Source organism: Pseudorca crassidens, chromosome 5, assembly GCF_039906515.1.
Source record: "Pseudorca crassidens isolate mPseCra1 chromosome 5, mPseCra1.hap1, whole genome shotgun sequence".
Lineage (NCBI taxonomy): Eukaryota > Metazoa > Chordata > Mammalia > Artiodactyla > Delphinidae > Pseudorca > Pseudorca crassidens.
The window spans coordinates 82670866-82693921 of record NC_090300.1 but is presented as its reverse complement, the minus strand read 5'-3'; the positions used below and the strand labels follow the sequence as shown (position 1 = coordinate 82693921).

Here is a 23056-nt window from a genome sequence, read left to right as displayed (position 1 = left end):
AGCCTGCGTGTCCGGAGCCTGTGCTCCGCAACGGGAGAGGCCACAACAGTGAGAGGCCCGTGTACAGCAAAAAAAAAAAGAAAAGATGTTAAAAAAAAAAATTGCCCACCCGAAAAAAAAAAAGAAACCATATGGCCCATGAGACCTAAATATTTACTGTCTTGCCCCTCACATAAATTTGCTGACCTCTCCCCTATACTATTCTTCGTTACCCATCCCCTACCACCTAAATGGTTTCAGCCACAACCTTTCCTGAAAATAGTTTCCAGGTGGTTTAACACACATACTCAGACTTCAGAATCCTAGTTTAGCCTTCTCAAGGTAGAATCCCCCTACTGTGTGTGTGTGTGTGTGAGAATGCATCCATCTGTACAGATAGAAAAAGTTTCTGGAACATGAGACTGTAGATTTTATAAATTTCTTTTAATGTATTTTATGGTATTTCTATAATAAAGACATAATGCTTTTATAGTAAAAAGAAGTTGGATTCTGAGGATAAGAAGCAGGCTCTTAGTTAATCTGAATTCTACAATATCAACCATGATATTAAAGTTAATTACTTCAATAATCTTATGTTGCCTTCAGAATAAAAAAGCCAAGATTTTAAACCTTCATTCAGGGTACTCTAAAATATAATTCTTATCTGCATCTTCAAATGAATTTTCTACTACTGCTATAAAAACACTCCTCTTAAGCCAGTGTATGTATCTTACTACACTTATAATTTATTTATAAGTGAAACTTTCCTTAGATTTCACTCCCTATAGTAAACCTTTCCTGCTGCCATTAGAGCCCTTTGCACCAATTCCTTAATTTAAATGTCTATAGTGCCTACGGTGTACAGGCTTCTACACAGTAGTGTCTGAACCATTTAATTGGTACTTAGATTTATTTGTATTTTTATGCATATGCTCTACCTTTATAAATGCATGATAAAAACCTGAAAACCATATCTAAAATTGTTATTATCCTCTACACCCAGCACAAGTATGAGCTCAGCAAGTCAATGATGATGGTAGTGAGATAGAGCATGACAGGAGACTCTTTGCTCACAAGAATAGCCAGCAGAATTTTCAGATTTGATAAATGAGAGTAGACATGGCTTCTGGGTTCACTGGAATTTTGCAAAAGAAATCATAGTTTCTTCTAAACAAAGAATTAAAGTGTCAAGACAGAAGTAAAATCAAGTCCTCAGAAGGCCATAAAAGATGTTCTATGTCTTCCATGGGACTATGATTTGTGGATGCAAAGAAATGCTTTGGAAAGAGCAAGAGACATAGGGTGAGAAGGTTTATATCAAGTTCTCCCTTTTCTTCTTATTGACTACTCATTACATTTATAATCTTAAGCAAGTCATTTAACTGCTCTGAGTTTCTTTTTTCTCATATATAAAGTAAAAATCATAATCCCTACTTTCCCCTTAGAGACTTTTGGAACTTTTCAAGATTAGTGTTTATAATTGCACTTCTATAAATATTAGATATTATTATTATAATAGAAGATGAAACCACGTCACACGTTAAATAACCTTTCCAGAATACAACAAATCTATGGAAGAATTTAGGGCTAACATCCAGTCAGCTGCCTCATCACCTAGTGCTCTTTCTACTTGTTATAATGACAAATTCTGCTAGTTAATGCTTTGTGGTTAAAGGTTTTTGTTTGTTGGTAATATCTATAATTTGACTACATAGTAGAAGTGCACATTTGAGAAAAGTTCACAATGTACATAAACAAAAGGACATGCTTGCTTGACAACTTAAAAGGTAGTTGAGAAAGAACATTATTAGAACAACCTTACCAGTGTTGAAGAGGTATTTACTTAAAAAAAAAAATTGATAATATACCATTTGCACCAAAGGAGGTTTGGAAGGTATGCTTAAGGTAGAACATTGTCAGAAAAGGTGCTTATGCATCAATTTCTAGTTATGCATTGGGAAATCCTTTGGAAAGTTTCAGTCCTATCTACAGACATTTTCTCTCTTTCACTGCATAGTTTGTTCAGAATGTGGGGAGTCATAACAGATCCTGGAAATACAAATCAGTAACATAAAGAAAAATTGAATGAAAAGGGGAAGATAAGAGAAAACTAGCAAAGAGAGGCAAATAAACATTTTCAAAAATGAATGGAGTGGGCTTCCCTGGTGGCACAGTGGTTAAGAATCTGCCTGCCAATGCAGGGGATACAGGTTCGAGCCCTGGTCCGGGAAGATCCCACATGCCATGGAGCAACTAAATCCGTGAGCCACAACTACTGAGCCCACATGCCACAACTGAAGCCCACGAGCCTAGAGCCCATGCTCCACAACGAGAAGCCACCGTGATGAGAAGCCTGTGCACCGCAACGAAGAGTAGCCCCCACTTGCTGCAACTAGAGAAAGCCCACGCGCAGCAACAAAGACCCAACGCAGCCAAAAATAAATAAATAAAATAAATTTATTTTTTTTAAAATGGAGAAAGTCAAGAATGGAGGAGGAGTAAAACAAATAAGAGGAATGCCTCAAGGAACAAAAACTAGCAAAAATTATGGTAAACAATGAATGGGAAAAGTCCATTTATTTAAAAAATATTTATTAAGCATCCTCTGTATAAAACATTTTTTAGGCAGTAGATATATAATGATGAATGAAATAATTATAGTCTCTTCCCTCAATTTATAAGAGAAAACATATAAAGAAATTCATAGATATACAATTACAGTTGAAAAAAGAAAGCAATCCTATGAAAGAGAAAAATTAGACGTGGAAAAGTTGGACCTATTTTTGAGAGTGTTGTTAGGGAAGGGCCTGTCTGAGGAGGAAACATTTAAGTGAATCCTTACAAGATAAGAAGGAATCAGACAAAGCTTTGAACTTACACTTCTGACCAAGGTAGAGTAACAGGGACAAGATTTAACATCCTGCCTCAAACAAACAGAAACAGCCATAATAAATGAAGCTGTGGTTTTTAAGACATGGGACATCAGACAATGAAGAAGAGTAATTTCTGACAGATAAGAAACAATTGAACCCTATAACCATACCTCTTTATTGCCCTGAGAGAGTTTCTAGACCGCAGCAAAGGGAGAAGGGGAAACCCAAGAGGAAACCAGTCAACTCCCTATGCTGAGAAGATGGAGATGAGAAACTGGGGACACCAAAGCAGCTACAGATCCTAAAGAGAGGATCCCAGATATCTACAGTTTCCTCCTCCAACAGATCAACACATACCTATGATGTAGCTACACAGGGACAGGTAAAGAACCATCTGAAAGGATTAAAGGAAATGGTATCCAACACTCAAAGGGAATAGTGCCTATTTTTTCCCACCAGGCAGACTAAAAAAAATATATATATATATATATATGAAATTCACATCTGCTTCTAATTAACATTGTACTGGGGATTCTAGCCAGTGTAGTCAGGCAAGAAAAAGAAAAGTTATCCAGACTGGAAAAGAAGTTAAATCATCCTTTTTCATAGACAACATGATCATCTATGAAGAAAATCTAATGAAGTCTACAAAAGAGCTACTAGAACTAGTAAGTGAGTTTAACAAAGTACAGGATATAAGGTCAGTATACAAAAATCAATTTTATTTCTGTCAACCTGCAACACTTAGCCATAAGTTAAACAACAGATGTGAAAGACCCATGCGTTGAAAACCGGAAAACATTTCTGAGAGAAGTTAAAGAAGACCTTAAAAAATGAAAAATTACATGTCTCAATATTATTAAGATATCAGTTCTCTCCCAATTGATCTGTAGTTCAATACAATCCCAATAAATATCCAGCAGACTTTTTAATAGAAATTGACAAACTGATTTCTAAAGTCCATATAGAAATGCAAAGGATTTATAGTAGTCAAAACAGCTTTGAAAAGAACAATCTTGGAGAACCAACACTACCTAATTTCAAGACTTTTTAAAAAATTAGTATGTTATTGAGTCAGGTTGGTATTGGTCCAAAGACAGATATGTTAATGGAACTCAACAGACTCCAGAAATACATCTACACATATATGGACAACCGATTTTTTTACAAAGATGCAAAGGTAATTAAGCAGAGAAAGAATAATCTTTTCTACAAATGATATTTAAACAGTTGAATATCCTTTTGTAAAAAAAATAACTTTGATCCATACTTTGTACTATATTTTTAACAGTTAACTTACAGTGGATCATAAGCTTTAATATAAAACCTAAAACCATAAATCTAGGAAGAAAGAAGAAAAATTTTGTTACCTTAGGTTAGGCAAAAGTGTTTTAGGTAATATACCAATGACATACTCCATAAAAGAACAAATGTATGGATAAATTGGATTTTTTCAAAAGTAAAAATTTCTGCTCTTTATAAGACACTGTTTTGAGAGTGAAAAGTTAAGCCATGGACTAGGAGAAAATATTTGCAAAGCATATATCTGATAAAGGACTTGTATCTAGAATAACATTTTTTAATTTCTCAGAACTCAATAATAAGCAAACAACCCAATAAAAATATAGGCCAAAAATTTGAATAAATAATTCACAAATGAAAATATAGTGATAAAAATAAGAATATGAAAAGATACTCAAAAACATTCATTATTAAGAAAATCAAATTAAAACTACAATGAGATATAATAATACATCTATTATCATGACTATAATTTAAAAGACTGATCATACCAAGTACTGGCAAGAATGTAGAAAAAATAGAATCTCTTACACGCTACTGGTGGGAATGTACAATGGTATAACCATTTGTCAGGTTCTAAAGATTTAAACATACACTTATAATATGACCTAGCCACTTTAATCTAGTTATTTACCCTAGATAAATGAAAGCATATATCCATACAAAGACATTCATAGCAGCCAAAAATTCAAATATCTTTAGTAATCAAAAACTAAAACAACTAAAATCTCCGTCAAAAACTAAATGAATAAACAAATCTCGTATGTTTGTTCATTGGTCTACTACGCAGTAATAAAAATGTATGCACTATTGATATGTGCTATACCATGGATGAATCTCAAAATAATGAATCTGACATTGAATTAGAGAAACCAGACAAAAAGGGCAGATACTGTATGATTCCATTTATATAAAATTCTAGGAACTGAAAACTAATGCAGAGTGACAGAAAGCAGACCAGTGGTTGCCTGGGGATGGGGAAGGGGCTGATATGGAGAGGGCTGGAAGGGAGGGTTACAAAAGGACACAAAGAAACTCTTGGATACATTTATTATCTTGATTGTAGAGATGGTTTCACAGGGGTATACATATGTCAAGATTTATCAAATTAAATACTTTATAAATATGTCAGTTGAACCTCAAAGAGTTATTTTTTAAAAGAGAACTAGGCACATAAAGGGCAGGGAGCAGTGTATTCCAGGCAGAATGAACAGCTTATAAGAAGGTTCTAAGGTGGCTCTAAGGTGGTCAAGGACTTTAACTATCTTCTAGAAATAGAAGGTCAAGGAGGCTTGGGGTGTAGTGATTGAGAGGGAAAGTGGGTTAAGATTTTGATGTCTAGATGAGCAGGGACAAGATCATACAAACTTCTAAAGCAATTATAAGAAATTCTGTTTTGAGCAAGAAAATGATATGCTTTGATTTATATCTTAAAAATGTTATCCACACTGCTGAATGAAGAAAATATTGTGGGGCCAAAAAGAATGAAAGCCAGTATACCAGTTGGGAGGCCAATATTATACTCCAGGCAGGAAAAGGTAGCTTTGGCCAGGGTGATAGCACTGTTGTTGGAGAAAAAAGATAGGTGCAAGAATCACTTACAGAGCTACTAATTATAATTCAATGTGGGAGATCAGAAAGTGGAATCAAAGATTATTTCCAAATTTGGGCTTGAGCCAATGACTGTCATGATATTATTTACAAAGATGAAGAAACTAGGGTTGAGGCACAGTATGTTGGTAGGGAATAGAGTTCGGTTTTAGACATGTTAAATTTTGGTGTGTATTGTTTATCCAAGTGAAGACGATAAGTGGATAGGTAAACAAATCTGAATATCAGGGCTGTAATTTAGTATGTAATGTTATGGGAATGAAGTTATGTAGGCATGGAGGGAGCAGAAGAAGGGAAGAGGGGACTTGTGGATAAAGAAACAGGAATTTCAACATTTAATTTCCAAAGGAAGAAGAATAGCTGGCAGAGAGGACTTGCCAGAGAGAAGAGAAGAAATGAGACTATTGCAGAAGCCAAATTAAAGGGGAGTGTTTCAAGAAGTGGTCAACCACATCAAATGCTACAGATAGGATAAGTAGGGTAAGCTTAGAAAAGGGTCTAGTGCGTGCTGTGCTGTGAAGGTTATTAGTGACTCTCTAAAAAGTAGTTTTGAAAAATATTGGGATAGAAGCTACAATTATATTAGACTAAGGAGTGGCAAGTGAGGAAACAGCACAACTAAATAACTCTTTTGAGATGTTTGGTTATGAAGGGGTGCCAAAAAATAGGTCAGTACCTGCATTGGAATAAAGTGTTAAAAGAAGGATTTTTTTCATTTTAGATAAAGAGCATATTTTAAAGTTGATGTGAATATTGAATGATCCATAGAGAAAGAGAGATTGGTGGTAGGGGACAGAGGGAATAATAACTAAAGAAGCAAAATCCTTCAGAAAGTTACAGGAGAGGAAATCAGAGCATATGTACAAAGATTAGTATTTAATAGGAAGTTTCCTCTATTGTAATAGAGAGGTACATAAAAGAAAAGGAGAAAGCTACAGAATCAGAGGGATAAGTTACAAAATGTATGATTTGGTTGAGAAATGAAACAAGTGATTTTCACATCTCTGCTTTTCAGTTCTGTATTTTAATAGGTTTCTTTTTGAAATCAGTTTGACAGTGTTTTCTTACTCCAAACTTTGTACTGAAAAGCACACTGATAAAAATATAAGGTTCCATCTTTGAATTCTAAAAAAATGAACAAAGAAATTAAAAATAGGGGAGATATTACTTAGTAATTTATGTGAGTTTTCTAGAGTTTAGTTTAATAGTAATTTCAGTGTGACTCGAACAAATAAAACAGCTAATATAACTTAGGGCAGTGGTTCTCAACCCGGCATGATTTTGTCCCCCAGAGGATATTTGGCAATGTCTGGAAACATTTTTTGTTGTCACAATTGCGGGGAGGAGTACTCTACTGGCATCTAGTGGGTAGAAGCCATAGATGCTGATAAACATCCTGCAATATATCACCCCACAACAAAAAAATTATTTGGCTAAAATGTCAATCAAATTTGAAAGCATTGAGACCAGAGAAGTTTATATGGTAAATGGTAATTTGGTAAGAACATTCCCAAAGTGTAGACTATTTATATATGTGAAGACATTTGTACACTGGGTATTAGTCTCCTAAAGAATATTGGTATTTTATTTAACATTCACAAGTTGCTACTTCAAATAAGATATTGATTAAATTATCCATTAAGACACATTATAGGTATATATTCTCAGAAATCTTTAAATAAATGTTGATATAATTCATTGTACCCAAGGGGGTTTTGTCTTCTGATATTCAATTATTTATTTACCATAAAATATCTCTATCTGATCTTAACCGGGATTTACTATTTTCTAATGAATCACCATACAAATCTTCCAAATTTAGTTGTCCATTTGCTTTACTTATCCATATATCAAACATAACTTTCTCCACATAATCTTTGGGAAATCTCACCATTGAGTGTTCAATATATTATGAGGAAAAACACAATTATTTGGCATTACCCTGAGCACTTCAATGAATACCTACTAGTGTCAGTAATGGATTAACCAGTTTACCTGGTTTCCATTCCTTTGTTCCACATGCCTTCAATACAGCTTTAACAGTATTTCCAAGAGATTAGACATAAATGGAGGGGCTTTCCATTTCCAGATAGGATGTTGAAAGATATAAAAATTCTTCATCCCCATGGTAACAATGATGACACAACAATAATAAAATCCTGTGATAATAACAATGATAAAATTAAAATTATACTTTTCTACGAGGCTTCTGAAGAGTGGATTCAAAGAAGCCTTGATTAACTGAATTCCAGAGAGATAAGAGCCATTCATAGATAAGCAGAACCCCCAGCTGCTTTTATACCTGGGGCAAGTGACTGAGCTGGACACAGGTCAGGAAAGGAATGGGCCTTCTATAGATGGACAGACTGCAAAGAATAGGAACAACTATAGGTTTAATGACTATCTGGACTGAACTGTTGAATGGGAATCTGAAATAGCTCTAAACACAAAATTATTCAGTTTGGCAATTCTCTGCCAACTAACCCCACCACTCTCAGTTCTGAGAAAGTGGCAGCAAATGAGAAAGCACAGAGAATTTATGCACTCTCAAAGTGGGTTTTTATAGAATTTGACCCAAGCTGAATTAAACTATCTGAAACTGCATCTCAACCCTCTTTCTGCACAAATACTGGGAAAATTAGGAATCAGCCCCTTGAGGAAGGGTTAGGGAAGTTTGAGTGTTGGATTGAGGAGCAAAGAGATTTTGAAGGGAAACCTAATCTAATTAAAGCTGCAGACCAGCCCTAGTTCAATTCAGTACTGTGTAGAATCTGATTGATTAGCACTTCACTTGAGTTGTCTAAGGACAAAAATTGGTAAGGCTATAAAAAACTTAAGCAACTGTCTTAACCAAATTGACCTGACATAAATAGACACCTACACCACACTAATGAAAATGTGCATTTTTTTCATTAGATGTGGAATATTCACAAATATAGACTGAGTCATGAAACAATAAAGAATTAAAATCAAGCAGAGTAAGTTCTCTGATCGTAAAAGAAATTAAATTAGAAATCAGTAACAAATATGTCTTAAAATCCCCAAATATTTGAAAATTAAGAATAGCTCATGACTTAAAAAAGAAATCACAAGGGAATTTTAAAAATATTTTTAACTTAGTGAAAGTATAAACACAAAATATCAAAATTTGTGATATTGAGATGTTACTAAAGTAGTGCCTAATGGAAAATTTACAACATTAGAAGCTTAAATTAGAAAAAAGATCTCAGATCAGTAATCTAATAGGTCTACCAATATCAGACAAAATAGATTTTAAATCAAAAAATTTCACTAAAGAGGGACAATTTAAAATGATTAAATGGTCAATATATCAAAAAGATATAACAATTATAAATATATGCACCTGACAACAGAGCTACAAAGTACATGAAGCAATATCTGACAGAATCAAAGGGATAGACAATTCAACAATTATTGGTAATTTTAATACTCCACTTTTAAATATAATACGAGAACTAGGCAGAAGGCCAAAGAGGAAATAGAAGACTTGAAAAATGCCATGTATAAGACCTGTACACTCAAATCTACAGAAAGAAAATGTTTAAACATTATTGAAATGGAGGAGATACCATCTTTATGGGTTGGAAGACTCAATATTTTTAAGATATTTATTCTACCAAATTATCTATAGATTTATCACAACTCAATAATAATCTAACATATCTTTTTATAGAAATTGACAAACTGATTTTAAAATGTATGTAGAAATGCAAAGAATCTAGAATAACTAAAACACTTTTGCAAAAGAACAAAGTTGGAAGATTTCACTTCCTGATTACAAGATGTGATATAAACCTGCATTAATTAGATAGTGTGGTAGTCAAAAAAAAAAAGACAAATAGGCCAATGATTACAGAATAGAGAATCCAGAACTTGACCCACACATACATGGTCAATTTATTTTTGACTAAGGCACTAACACAAATCAATGAGGAGGGAAAATCTTTTTAATAAATAATCATGAACAACTGGGCAAATAGGGGGAAAATGGACCTTAATCCCTACCTCACACCATAATCAAAATTAACTTGAGATTAATTATAGCCCTGAAAATGAAAGCTAAAAATTAAAAAAGTTTCTTGAGAAAACAAAGAGTGATATTTTCATTACCATGGGGTAGGCAATGATTACTTATATAGGAACCAAAAAAAAAAAATTCTAAAGAAAAGAAAAAAATCAATAAATTGCCCTTAAGGCAAATTAATCTTTTGCTCATCAAAAGACATCTTATTGTCACCAAGAAAATGGAAAGTTAAGTCACAAATGGAAGAAAATATTCACAATACCTACTTCCGACAAAAGACTCTTAAGCAAAATATATAAAGAATTCTATTGAAGATTTGGCACTACTCAGTTCTGTAACCTTAAATAGTTTAAGCTCTCCGAACTTACAGTTTCTTATTTATAAAATGTAAGGGTTGGGATAGAGTGTGACAATGGACATTTTCTAAAATTCTATGATTTTTTTGAACCTACAGCAAGTTTATTGGTACAAATTATATAAAGGAGGTGGTGGAAAGGAATATGAATAAAGATGGTTTGGGTAATTGACAATGGCTCTTAAGTACCCCTGGGTATGGGATTTACATTAAAGTAGAAACTCTGAATACTTATTTACAAAGAAAAAATATGAAACTCTCCAATAAGGGTAGGAAAACCCTAAGGATATTTTGTGAATGACACAGGAAAGCAGACTGGCAGATAGTGGGAATTACAAAATGTTTATTAATCTATTGTGCCTATCCTTATATTTTTCAGGAAAGTGACAATAGAATATAAGAAATATTAGAAATGAGGAAAATATAGTGCTTATTATAAGAAGGAATTTGATACCATTGAACAAATCATTTAGTATTTACTATACAATACTGCATTTTTATAAATAGGTATAATATTTAAAATTTGTTATATCTCCTTGAAGGTCTTTTAAAAAGCCAATAACCGTTTCTCTTGGAAGTGGAAGATTTGATTAGATCTTTTTAAAAACCCCTTCTACTTCATGTTTTTCTTGGTTTATTTTCAGATGAAACTACATCATTTACTAAAACAGTTACTTCATATGAAAAAATAAGAAAAGGACTTTTATATCTTTCCACCTTCATATTCAGTTACCCTTTATATATCAGTTATTGCTTATTTTTTCCTATGTCATTGTTAAAATTTTTCAAAATAATTGTCATAACATAGGCATAGAAAAGTTCTCACAGGGGAAAAATAAAACCTTTTAAAACTTACAGGAATTAATAAGAATTATCTGCGAAATTTTAGCAAATTTTCTCATTTTTTGTCATTTTATTTTCAGGTTTAACTGAGCTGAATGACAGTCCAGTTCCCCTGGAACTTGAGCGTTGCAAGTCTCCCACTTCAGGTAAACATGAGTGGTATTTTTCAATCTTCTGAAGATTACTTCATTGCAGTAATCTACTGCTTTATCTTCATAATTCTTGAGAAATTCATAATTTTGGTAATTAGGTGTAATTTCATTTTGAAATTTAACCATAAGCAAATTCTATTCCAAAATAAAATAGAAATAAATGTCTTAAAATATTTATTACTTCCCAAAAAATTAAGATCAGAGGTATGAGTATAATACTTCTAAAAACATTTTAAAGGAAGTTATTTTGCAGATATATTAATAATGCTAAGTAAAAATTGTAATATTATACAGAAACTGTCTCATAGCTAGAGCTGAATTAGTGGGAAATATATACTGTAGGTGCAGTAACATATGAAACCATCCCTCTGGATCATAGTTTTGAAACATGTATATTCATTGGCAAAAGAAAAATGATAATATATGTTGTGAGCCCATTATATTAAAAATATGAGTATAAAGCTTCTTAGGAATAAGTTTTTAAGGTCTGTGAAAAAAAAAGGTATAGTACAAATTGTTGGGTGTCAGCATTGTGAATAATTTGCTTTTTAAAAATTTTTTATTTACCTGATTTTTCTGTAATATACACATAGTAATGTGTAAATTTTTAAGCACCAAAAAATTAGGTATATCTTTGACATTGAATTGTAGATCTGTTTTCATAGAGTATCAAAAAATTATTTTTTTATTTAAATTATTTTATTTATTTTATTTTTAACTTCATGCAAATTTATAAACATTTAGTTATCTCTTTATAAAGCAATGAATTTTGACTTCTAGAAATTCAGCTGGAATTGTGACATTCTTCAATCTACTTCCTTAAGAGTTGTTAGTTGTTTATTGTTATTCTTCAGGAATGTAGGCTGAATAGAATCTAGTTGTGTCCTGTGTAAATTTCTGTTTTATCATATCCATCTAATCCTTATTTTACTGCTTTCATGTTAAGCATGGTCTCATACATTTACCCTTTCTTTTGCATTCCCATTGGCACCATCCTAATATAGGTATTTATTACACCATACCTAGAATATTACAAAATTATTCTAACAGGTGTCTCTATTTTCCATCTCTCCCTCTTAGAATTCATTTTGCATATCATGTTGCAAAATTAATCTCCTTAAAATATTACTTTGATATTTTCCCGTGTCAGAAATCTTCAATTAAAATATAATTTAATATTCTATATCAAATTCAATTAATTTAACCTCACTTTAAATTCTCATCCATAATCTGAATTTGTATAGTAATACATTTATTAGGTTCTAATATCAAAAAGAAATAGAATAAAAATAAATTTCCCTCCCATCCTTCCCCATACATTGTTTCTACTCTCTTGAAAAATTAAACATTATTGGTAGTTTCTTGTTTATCCTTCCAGGCAATTTGTGTTTGTAAACAAACCAAAAAGAAACAGACTTTTGCCTTCTGTTTTGTACAAAAATAGTAATATTATGCACTTCGTTGTACTTTGCTTGTTTCACTTTACAGTGTATCTTGCTTTCCATTTCATTACATAAAGTATTTTCTTATTATTTACATTTATATGATATTGAATTACATGTGTGTACTATAATTTATTTAATCATTTTACCAATTAAAGGACATATAGTTTAGTGCCAGTCTACTGCTATGTCAAACAATGCCACAGTGACTAACCTTGGTACATTCCTCACTTTAAATGTGTGCAGGTATATCTATCAGATAAATTCCTAAAATTGAAGTTGCTGGGTCAAAGAGTATACACCTGTTTAATCTTTATAGATACTCCCCAACTGCTCTTCTTGGGGTTTGCACAGTTCTCTCTCCTTCTAGCAATAACATGAAAATATTGGTTATCAAATTTTTTTATCTTTGCAAGTCTGTTTGGTAAAAAGAATATGTCAATGCAGTTTCAATTTACCTCTCACATATTATAAGTGATGTTGAACACCCTTTTATATATTTAAGAGTTCTTTAAATATTTTTTGTAAATTATCTATTCATATACTTTGCCCATTTTCTATAGGGTTGTTCATTCTTTTTAAATTAATTAGTCCTCTTCATAAGTTAAGATTTTCCCTTTATGACATGAGATCCAAATATTTTTCTCAATTTTAACTTTTAACTTTGCTTGTGGTATATCTTGCCTTAGAGCAGTTTTTTTCTAATCATTGATCTTTTCTTTTAAGGACTTCTTTATGCCCAACAATTTAAATACTATTGGTTATCTACTTTTTAACATTTTAGTAGAATTCCCCTGTCATTTACCCTTTATAGTTACTTATCTTGTATGTTTGTACTTTCTCTGAAAAATTTTTTCATTACGGAACATTTCTAAAAATATACAATACACATATGAAAAGATTGAGAGCCTTTTTTTAATTAGGGTAACTAAATTGATCTATTTTGCTGTTTAAACCCAAACAGTGGTTTTACTGGTTTTTTTAAATTTGTTTTTTAGCTTACTGATTTCTGCTTTATCTTTATTAGTCTCCTCTGTTTTCCTTCATTTTACTTTTTCCTTTTTCACCTTTTTGTGGTAGATGCTTAATTCATTTATATTTATTGTTTCTTACATATTGATAAAACAAGGCTAAATTTCTCTTTGAACTCTGTTTTAACATGTAATAGCTTTTGATATATTATGATTGCATTAACAGTATTTTCTATATAGTAAACAGTTTGTTTATATTTCTTTGACCCAAGAGTTATTTAATGTAAATATGTGGCATTAGGTAGCTGTAAGTTTTACCTTATTAATCATGTTATTTAAGTCTCTCATGTCATTACTTATATTTTGATTACTTGACTTGTCAAAGATGGGGAAAAGGTGAATTAAAATATTGTATTAATCATGTGTTTCTGTCTATTTTTCCTTGTATCTGCTGTTTATTTTTTAAAATATTCATGTGTAAATATTCAAAGATATATCCATACATTCTTTACCATTAATCACCATTGTTCATTTCATATTGTGTCCTTCACCTGAATTCACCTTGTTTGCTATTAATACCACAACTCTTGCTTTTATTTGTAATTTCTTTTTGTATTCCTTGGCCTTACCTCTTTTGAGGTAAACTTTTTTTAAACTGAGGTGCAATATGTAAACCTCAAAGTGCATAATTCTTAAGAGTTCAGGTAGACTAGTTTTTACAAATGAATACACCAAGTAAACTTACCCAGATCAAGATATAGAATGTTACTGGAACCCCGGGCACCTCCCCTTATGCCCCTCTCAGCCACTAACCCCCACAAAGTTACCTACTATTCTGACTTTTATCATCATAGATTAGTTTTGTGGGTTTTGGACTCTCAGATGAATGGAATCATTCAGTATTTACTTTTATTTTTTGCTTATTTTGTTCAACATTATGTGTATGATATCTATGTTGCTGAATGATTTTTATTGATGTGTAATGATCCATTATATGAATATATCTCAATTTATTTATGCAGTTTATTATTGCTGAACATTTTAGGTGGTTTTCAGTTGGGGGCTATTATAAGTAAAGATTTTATGACCAATCTTGTCTAATTTTTAATACAAATATAACTCATTTCTGTGTTACATGTATCTGGGAGTGAGTTTTGAGGTCATAGGGTATGCATATGTTCAGCTTCAGGAAATACTACCAAGTTTTCTAAAGTGGTTGCACCAATTTTACTTCCATTAACGGTGTATAAAAGTTCTATTTGTTCCACATACTTTCCAATTTTCTTTTTTCAGTTTCAATCATTCTGGAGTGTATATAGTGCTGTCTTGCTGTAGAATTAACTTGCAGTGCATATCCCTGATGTCTAATGATTTTGATGAACTTTTACATTTATTGACTATTTTTAATATCCTCTTTTATAAGATATTCAAGTATTTTACTCATTGTTATTATGTTGCCAACTTTCTTTGATATATAAGAAATTCTGCATATGTATGTAGATAGGTAGATACATACATAAAAAGAAGTACTTTTGTTGGATGTATATAGGGCAAAATATCTTTTCCCATTCTGTGCCTTGCTTTTACTCTCTTAAAGGTGATCTTATCATGAGCAGAAGTTTTTAATGCTAATGTTATTCAATTGATCAATACTTTCTTTTATTATTAGTGCTTTATGTGCTTTGTTTTATTTTTAAGAAAATCTTTGCCCACCCCAAGTTCATAAAACTATTTCCCTATCTTCTAGGAGGCTTATTGTTGTACCTTCACTTTTAAGTTCAAGTTCCATTTGAAATGTATTTCTGTGTCTAATGTGAGGAAAGAGTCAAGGTTTATTACTTTCATTTAGGTATCCAGTTGACAAGGACCATTTATGAGAAAACTATCATTTCCCCCACTACATTGAAATGGTACTTTTGCCACAAATTAGTGTACTCTACCATGTATGTGCATGTTTCTAGACTTTATGTTCTATTTCATTTGTGTGTTTACCATTAATCCAATTCCACACTGTTTTAATTGCTGTAGCTTTATAGTATTGCTGGTTGTATAGGTCCTCAATTTTGTTTTTGTAGCTCTTTTTTTCAAGAATGCTATAGCTATTTTAGGTCTTTTCTTTTCATATAACTTTTAGAAAAAACGTCAGTTTGCACACAAACAAATATGTCTGGATAGTGATTGTAATTTTATTTCATCTATAGATCAGTTGGTCAGAAATGACATTCAACAATGAATTTTCCACTTGGTATCTCTCCATTTATGTGTCTTCTTTACTTTAATATTTTTAGTCTTCTTTGTAGAGGTCTTACACATCTTTCATTAGCTTTATTACTCAGTATTTGATATTTTTATGTTGTAAATTTTTAAATATCTTTTTATTATTTTTTATGGCTAGAATATAAAAATAATTAATTTTTGTATATTGACCTCATGTCCGGAATATTTGATAAACTTATTTCAGTAATTTGTCAATTCTTTTAGATTATCTATGTATCCAATTATGCTCCCCCCTGTTAAAATGACAGTTCCGTTTCTTCTTTCTAAGGGAAAAAATTAGCTAGGACCTCCAAAACAATGCTGAATAGATGTGGTGTTAGCAGATATCTTTTCTTTTTTCCAGTCTCAGGTATGAGTCTTTCAAAATTTCAGAGTTAATTATGAGGAATATCTCTGAGTAAGAGAGGTTAGAAATTAGGAGAGCCAGAAACTGATAATCATTTTATAACTCTGCTTTCCTACATGGATCTTAAACTCCCTTTTAGCCCAATAAACCACAAGTAATATAGGGTGAAGTTTAATATTTTATTAAATTAAATATTAATAGAATAATAATTCTAATTAATAGAATGACTATTAAATATTTCCTTTAGGATGATGAGAGAGACAAGAGTAGGGATTGGGAGCTGAAAGGGTCCCAGTGAGCCAACCAGAATGCTGATGTTCTCAGCTTCCAGGATAACAATCATTTCATATTATTCATTCACCCAACTATTTAACAAGTAATTTACAATATCTACAGTTAGAGTGATATTATGATATCCACTGAGAATAAACTAATGAACAAAATTAACATACCCCATGCCAAATGGAACTGACAGTCTATCTGCAGAAACCAACATTAAAGCAATAGTTATACAAATTGTTATTATTTTTCCTTAAAGCTGTGTAACCATTTTTCCCTCACCAGGTAAGCTTGTGCATTTTGTGCACTGCATAAACATACATCCCAAGGGGGTGAGCAGAAGCTAACATGAGCCCTAGCTCCACTTACCTGGAACAGAACTGCAGTCCCCTAAAGGAAACAGCCCCTTTTTCTTTGGCCCAAGAAACTAACCAAGCCTTCAACTGTAGGGTTATATCTGCCCACAAGGTGTGCATTTTTCTAATTTGTCCTACTTGAAGGTTTGCCTTTAAAAATCATTTTCCCAGTTCAACATCATTTTCTAGGTTAGCATTATGTCCTAATACAGCTGCTACCTATGCAGCTATCCATCCTCATGATTCTCACTGTCCACAATATACAACAGACTTATAATGCTACCAAATTCAAGTGAAGACTAGGGTGATAGAAATATTTATCCTTAAAAATATCTTGGGCTTCCCTGGTGGCGCAGTGGTTGAGAGTCCGCCTGCTGATGCAGGGGACGCGGGTTCGTGCCCCGGTCCGGGAATATCCCACATGCCACGGAGCGGCTGGGCCCGTGAGCCATGGCCGCTGAGCCTGTGCATCTGGAGCCTGTGCTCCACAACGTGAGAGGCCACAACAGTGAGAGGCCCACATACCGCAAAAAAAAAAAAAAAAAAAAAAATCTTTATTAAAAAATATCACAAAAAATAATGTCACAAAATACTAAAAAAGAAGTAATTAACTCTGTTGTTCTCAAACCTGAGTTAGAACTAGGTCTCATAGCCTAGTTTGAATGCTGCCTCTGTGTGATTCTACATGTCTAGAACCCCGTTACATCCTCTAAAGAAGAATGCTTCTTCCTTCCAAAGAGTCCTCTGTTGAGGCAGTACCAAAATACTCAGGTAAAGGCACAAAACAGACACCCTTCCAAATAGTTATAATGAAATTCACCTCTAAGGTAAAAATACTTGGTTTACTTGGGCTAAAAATTACATGCCAATAGTTTTTTATTCCCTTCCTTTAGGACTTGCTACCAGAACTCCCGAGGCAGCACCAGGCTTTTATAGGAATGAAATACCAGCTGTGAGACAGAGGAATCAAGTACATCACTTGCCAGGTGAAAGTGAAAATCTCTTTTATGAACAAAGAAGTTATTCATACTCCATAATTTTCTAGACTTCACAATTTGTCTCAAAACCTTTATTCTTACTTGTTGTGCTGAAAACACAGGTCTCTCACGGTGAATGAAGACTAATTTTCCTAAAGCAGTGGTTAAAACTACAGACACCAACTTCAGGAGATATAAAGCAGGAATACCTAAGGCTTTTGACATTTGCCATAGAATTTAGATAGTGGTGGGGTTTTTTTTTACTGTAAACCTGGATAATTTCATCAGGCCTATAAGAAAATAATGGAGTGGCCAACAGATAATTTAGGGAAAACCTAACAGCCAAAAAGTAGTTTTGTAAAAATTCTTCTTAACTCTTCATGATACAATTAAATATTTTCTGTGATCAGAAACAACTGTGATTATCATGGAAACTGCAAAGAATCACCTCAGAGGGGCACTGCTCTCTCAAAAGTAGTGAGCAGAAAAAAGGTCCTGTAAATTTTATGCAGATTCATTGAATATTTGATGCTGCTCATAGGGACCAAATCAGAATCAAACACAAGTTGTACAGCTTCTTAAATTAGGCATTCATTAAAAAATAGTTGTGACTAGATTTACAACTTTAACAAGCCTGAATTACCAATGTTCTAGACCCCAAGTAAAGTCAGTGACTAAGGAACCTAAAAATAATTGTAACCCACAATTTTCCAAGACAGCAGTTTCTTTTTTTTTCCTTGTGTAATACAACACCCCTGTGATATGCCTTTTTTCTGATGAGAAAACTGAAGCTCAGAGTATTTAAATAAGTGGAGCTAGAATCCCAACTGAGTTTTATTTAGTTGTAAAGCCTAAGCTTTCCCCCTGATTTTCATTAATAAATTGAGAACAAAAAATATGGGAATTATAAAAAATAATCACAATTGGAATTATATGACATCCGGTCAGTGGAGACAAGATGGCAGAGTAGAAGGATGTGAGCACACCCCTTCTTACAAAAACACCAAAATAATAACTGCTGAACAATCAACCACAAAAAATGCTGGAAAATACCAAAAATGATCCTCTACATCCTACAAGACAAAGAAACCACAGTGAGACAGTAGGAGCACAATCGTGATAAATCCCATACCCACCAAGTGGTCAATCCACAAACTGGAAAATAATTATACTACAGAAGTTCTCCCACAGGAGTGAAAGTGTGAGCCCCACATCAGGCTCCCTAGCCTGGGGTTCTAGCAATGGAAGGAAGAGCCCACAGAGAATCTGGCTTTGAAGGGCAGTGGAGTTTGATCACAGGAATTCCACAGGACTGGGGGAGACAAAAACTCCACTCTTGGAGGCACACACAAGGGCTCGTGTGCACCAGGACCAGGAAAAAATGAAGATGCCTCATAAGAGCCTGGGGCAGACTTACCTGCTAGTATTGGGGGGGTCTCCTGTGGAGGTTGGGGGGGCAGCTGTGGCTCACTGCAAGGACAAAAACACTGGTGGAAACTCATTGGTGTGATCCCTCCTGGAGGCCATCATTTCCTCTCCAAGATCTGGCCCCACGCAACAGCCTGTAGGCTCCAGTGTGGGGACACCTCAGGCCAAACAACCTACAGGGCAGGAATTCAGCCCCACGCATCATCCAACAGGCAACTTAAAGTCTTCTGAGCACACAGCTGCCCGTAAAACACATCCCCTGACATGGCCCTGCCCTCCAGAGGAAAAAGACCCAGCTCCAGCCGCCAGTGGGCAGGAAGCAGTCCCTCCCATCATGAAGCCTTCAGAAGCCTCTTAGACAGCCTCCTCCACCAGGGGGAAGACAACAGAAGCAAAAGAACTACAACCCCACAGCCTGCGGAATGGAAACCACAATCACAGAAAATTAGACAACATGAGACATCAGAGGAATATGTCCCAGATGAAGGAAGAAGATAAAACCCCAGAAGAACAGCTAAATGAAGTGGAGATAGGCAATCTACCTGAAAAACAATTCAGAGTAATGATAGTAAAGATGACCCAAGATCTCAGAAAAAGAATGGAGGCACAGATCAAAAAGATACAAGAAATGTTTAACAAAGACCTAGAAGAACTAAAGAACAAACAAACAGATGAATAATATCATAAGTGAAATACAAAATACACTGGAAGGAATCAATAGCAGAATAAGTGAGGCAGAAGAATGGATAAGTGAACTGGAAGACAGAATGGTGGAAATCACTGCTACAGAACAGAATAAAGAAAAAAGAATGAAAAGAAATGAAGACAGTCTAAGAGTCCTCTGGGACAATATAAAATGCACCAACATTCACTTTATAGGGGTCCCAGAAGGAGGAGAGAGAGAGAAAGGACCTGAGAAAACACTTGAAGAGATAATAGTTGAAAACTTCCCTAACATGGGAAAGGAAACAGTCACCCAAGTCTAGGAAGCACAGAGAGTCCCAGGCAGGATAAACCCAAGAAGGAACATGCAGAGACACACAGTAATCAAACTGAAAAAATTAAAGTCAAAGAAAAAATATTAAAAAGAACAAGAGAAAAATCAACAAATAATATACAAGGGAACTCCCATAAGGTTATCAGCTGATTTTTCAGCAGAAATTCTGCAGGCCAGAAGGGGTTGGCAAGATACATTTAAAGTGATGAAAGGGAAGAACCTACAACCAAGAATACGCTACCCAGCAAGGTTCTCATTCAGATTTGATGGAGAAGTCAAAAGCTTTACAGACAAGCAAAAGCTAAGAGAATTCAGCACTACCAGACCAGCTTAACAAAATATGCTAAAGGAACTTCTCTAGGTGGAAGAGAAAAGGCCACAACTAAAAACAAGAAAATTACAAAGGGAAAAGCTCTCTGGTAAAGGCCAACACACAGTAAAGGTAGGAAATCATCCACATACAAATACGAATTCAAAACCAGCAATTGTGAGAAGAGGAGAGTACAAATGCAGGATATTGGAAATGCATTTAAAATGAAAAGATCATCAACTTAAAACAATCTTCTTTATACATAGAGTGCTATATCAAAACCTCATGGTAACCACAAATGGAAAATCTACAAAGATACACAAAAAAGAAAAAGCAATCCAAACACAACATGAAAGATATTCATCAAATCACAAGAGAAGAGAACAAAACAGGAAGAAAAAAGACCTTCAAAAACAAATCCAAAACAATTAACAAAATGGAAATAAGAATATGTATATCAGTAATTACCTTAAACATAAACAGATTAAATGCCCCAACCAAAAGACAGAGTGGCTGAATGGATACAAAAACAAGACCCATATATGTGCTCTCTACAAGAGACCCACCCACTTCAGATCTAGGGACAAATACAGCCTGAAAGTGAGGGGATGGAAAAAGGTATTCCATGCAAATGGAAATCAAAAGAAAGCTGGAGTAACAATACTCATATCAGAGAAAATAGACTTTGAAATAAAGACTGTTACAAGAGAAAAAGAAAGACACTACATAATGATCAAGGAATAAATCCAAGAAGAAGATACAATTGTGAAGATTTATGCACCCAACATAGGAGCATCTCAATATATAAGGCAAACACTAACAGCCATAAAAGGAGAAATTCACAATAACAATGGGGGACTTTAACACTCCACTTTCCTCATTAGAAAGATTGACAGACAGAAGATCAGTAAGGAAACACAGGCCTTAAATGACACATTAGACCAGATGGACTTAATTGAGATTTATAGACCACTCCATCCAAAAGCAAGAGAATACACATTCTTCTCAAGCACACATGGAACATTCTGAAGGATAGATCACATGCTAGGCCACAAAGTGAGCCTTGGAAAATTTAAGAAAACTGAAATCATATCAAGCATATTTTCGAACCACAACACTATGAGATTAGAAATCAACTACAAGAAAAAAAAAACTAAAAAAAACACAAATACTTGGAGGATAAACAATATGCTACTAAACAACCAATGGCTCACTGAAGAAATCAGAAAGGAAATAATACCTAGAGACAAATGAAAACAAAAGCACAATGATCTAAAACCTATGGGATGCAGCAAAAGCAGTTCTAAGAGGAAAGTTTATAGCAATATAGTCTTACCACAGGAAACAAGAAAATCTCAAATAAACAAGTTAACCTTACAACTAAAGCAACTAGAGAAACAAGAAACAACAAAACCCAAAGTTAGTAGAAGGAAAGAAATCATAAAGCTCAGAGAGGAAATAAATGAAATAGAGACAAAGAAAACAATAGCAAAGATCAATGAAACTAAAATCTGGTTCTTTGAAAAGATAAACAATATTGATAAACCTTTAGCCAGAATCATCAAGAAAAAAAGAGAGCGGGATCAAATCAATAAAATTAGGAATGAAAAAGGAAAAGTTACAATGGACACCACAGAAATACAAAGCATCATAAGAGACCACTACAATCAACTCTATGCCAACAACATGGACAACCTACAAGAAATGGACAAATTCTTAGAAAGGTACAACCTTCCAAGACTGAACCAGGAAGAAATTGAAAATATGAACAGACCAATCACAATTACTGAAATTGAAACTGTGATTTAAAAACTCCCAACAGGGCTTTCCTGGTGGCGTAGTGGTTGAGAGTCTGCCTGCCAATGCAGTGGACACGGGTTTGTGCCCCGGTCCGGGAAGATCCCACGTGCTGTGGAGCAGCTGGGCCCGTGAGCCATGGCCGCTGAGCCTGCACATCCAGAGCCTGTGCTCCACAACGGGAGAGGCCACAACAGTGAGAGGCCCGCATACCGAAAAAAACAATAATAATAAATAAATAATAAAAACTCCCAACAAAAGTCCACAACCAGATGGCTTCACAGGTGAATTCTATCAAACATTTAGAGAAGAGGTAACACCTATCCTTCTGAAACTCTTCCAAAAAATTGCAGAGGAAGGAACACTACCAAACTCATTCTATGAGGCCACCATCACCCTGATACCAAAACCAGACAAAGATATCACACAAAAAAGAAAACTACAGATCAATATTGCTGATGAACATAGATGCAAAAATTCTCAACAAAGTACTAGCAAACCGAATCCAACAATACAATAAAAAGATCATACACCGTGATCAAGTGGGATTTATCCCAGGGATGCAAAGATTCTTCAATATCTGCAAATCAATGTGATACACCACATCAACAGATTGAAGAATATAAGCCATATAATCATCTCAATAGATGCAGAAAAAGCTTTTCACAAAATTCAACACTGATTTATGGTAAAAGCTCTCCAGAAAGTGGGCACAC

General features: G+C 33.9%; 1 protein-coding gene across 4 annotated transcripts in view; it reads left to right on the top strand.

Moving 5' to 3' along the window:
* Window positions 1–23056, top strand: part of STXBP5L (syntaxin binding protein 5L) — a 371562-nt gene that overhangs the window by 277947 nt on the left and 70559 nt on the right. For 2 of the 4 annotated variants that reach the window (XM_067738754.1, XM_067738753.1), the window contains 2 exons: window positions 11089–11154; window positions 17725–17817. In XM_067738754.1, the coding sequence (XP_067594855.1) occupies window positions 11089–11154; window positions 17725–17817 (159 nt within the window). The remainder of the gene's footprint in view (window positions 1–11088; window positions 11155–17724; window positions 17818–23056) is intronic. The other 2 variants (XM_067738756.1, XM_067738755.1) reach the window with 1 other exon arrangement.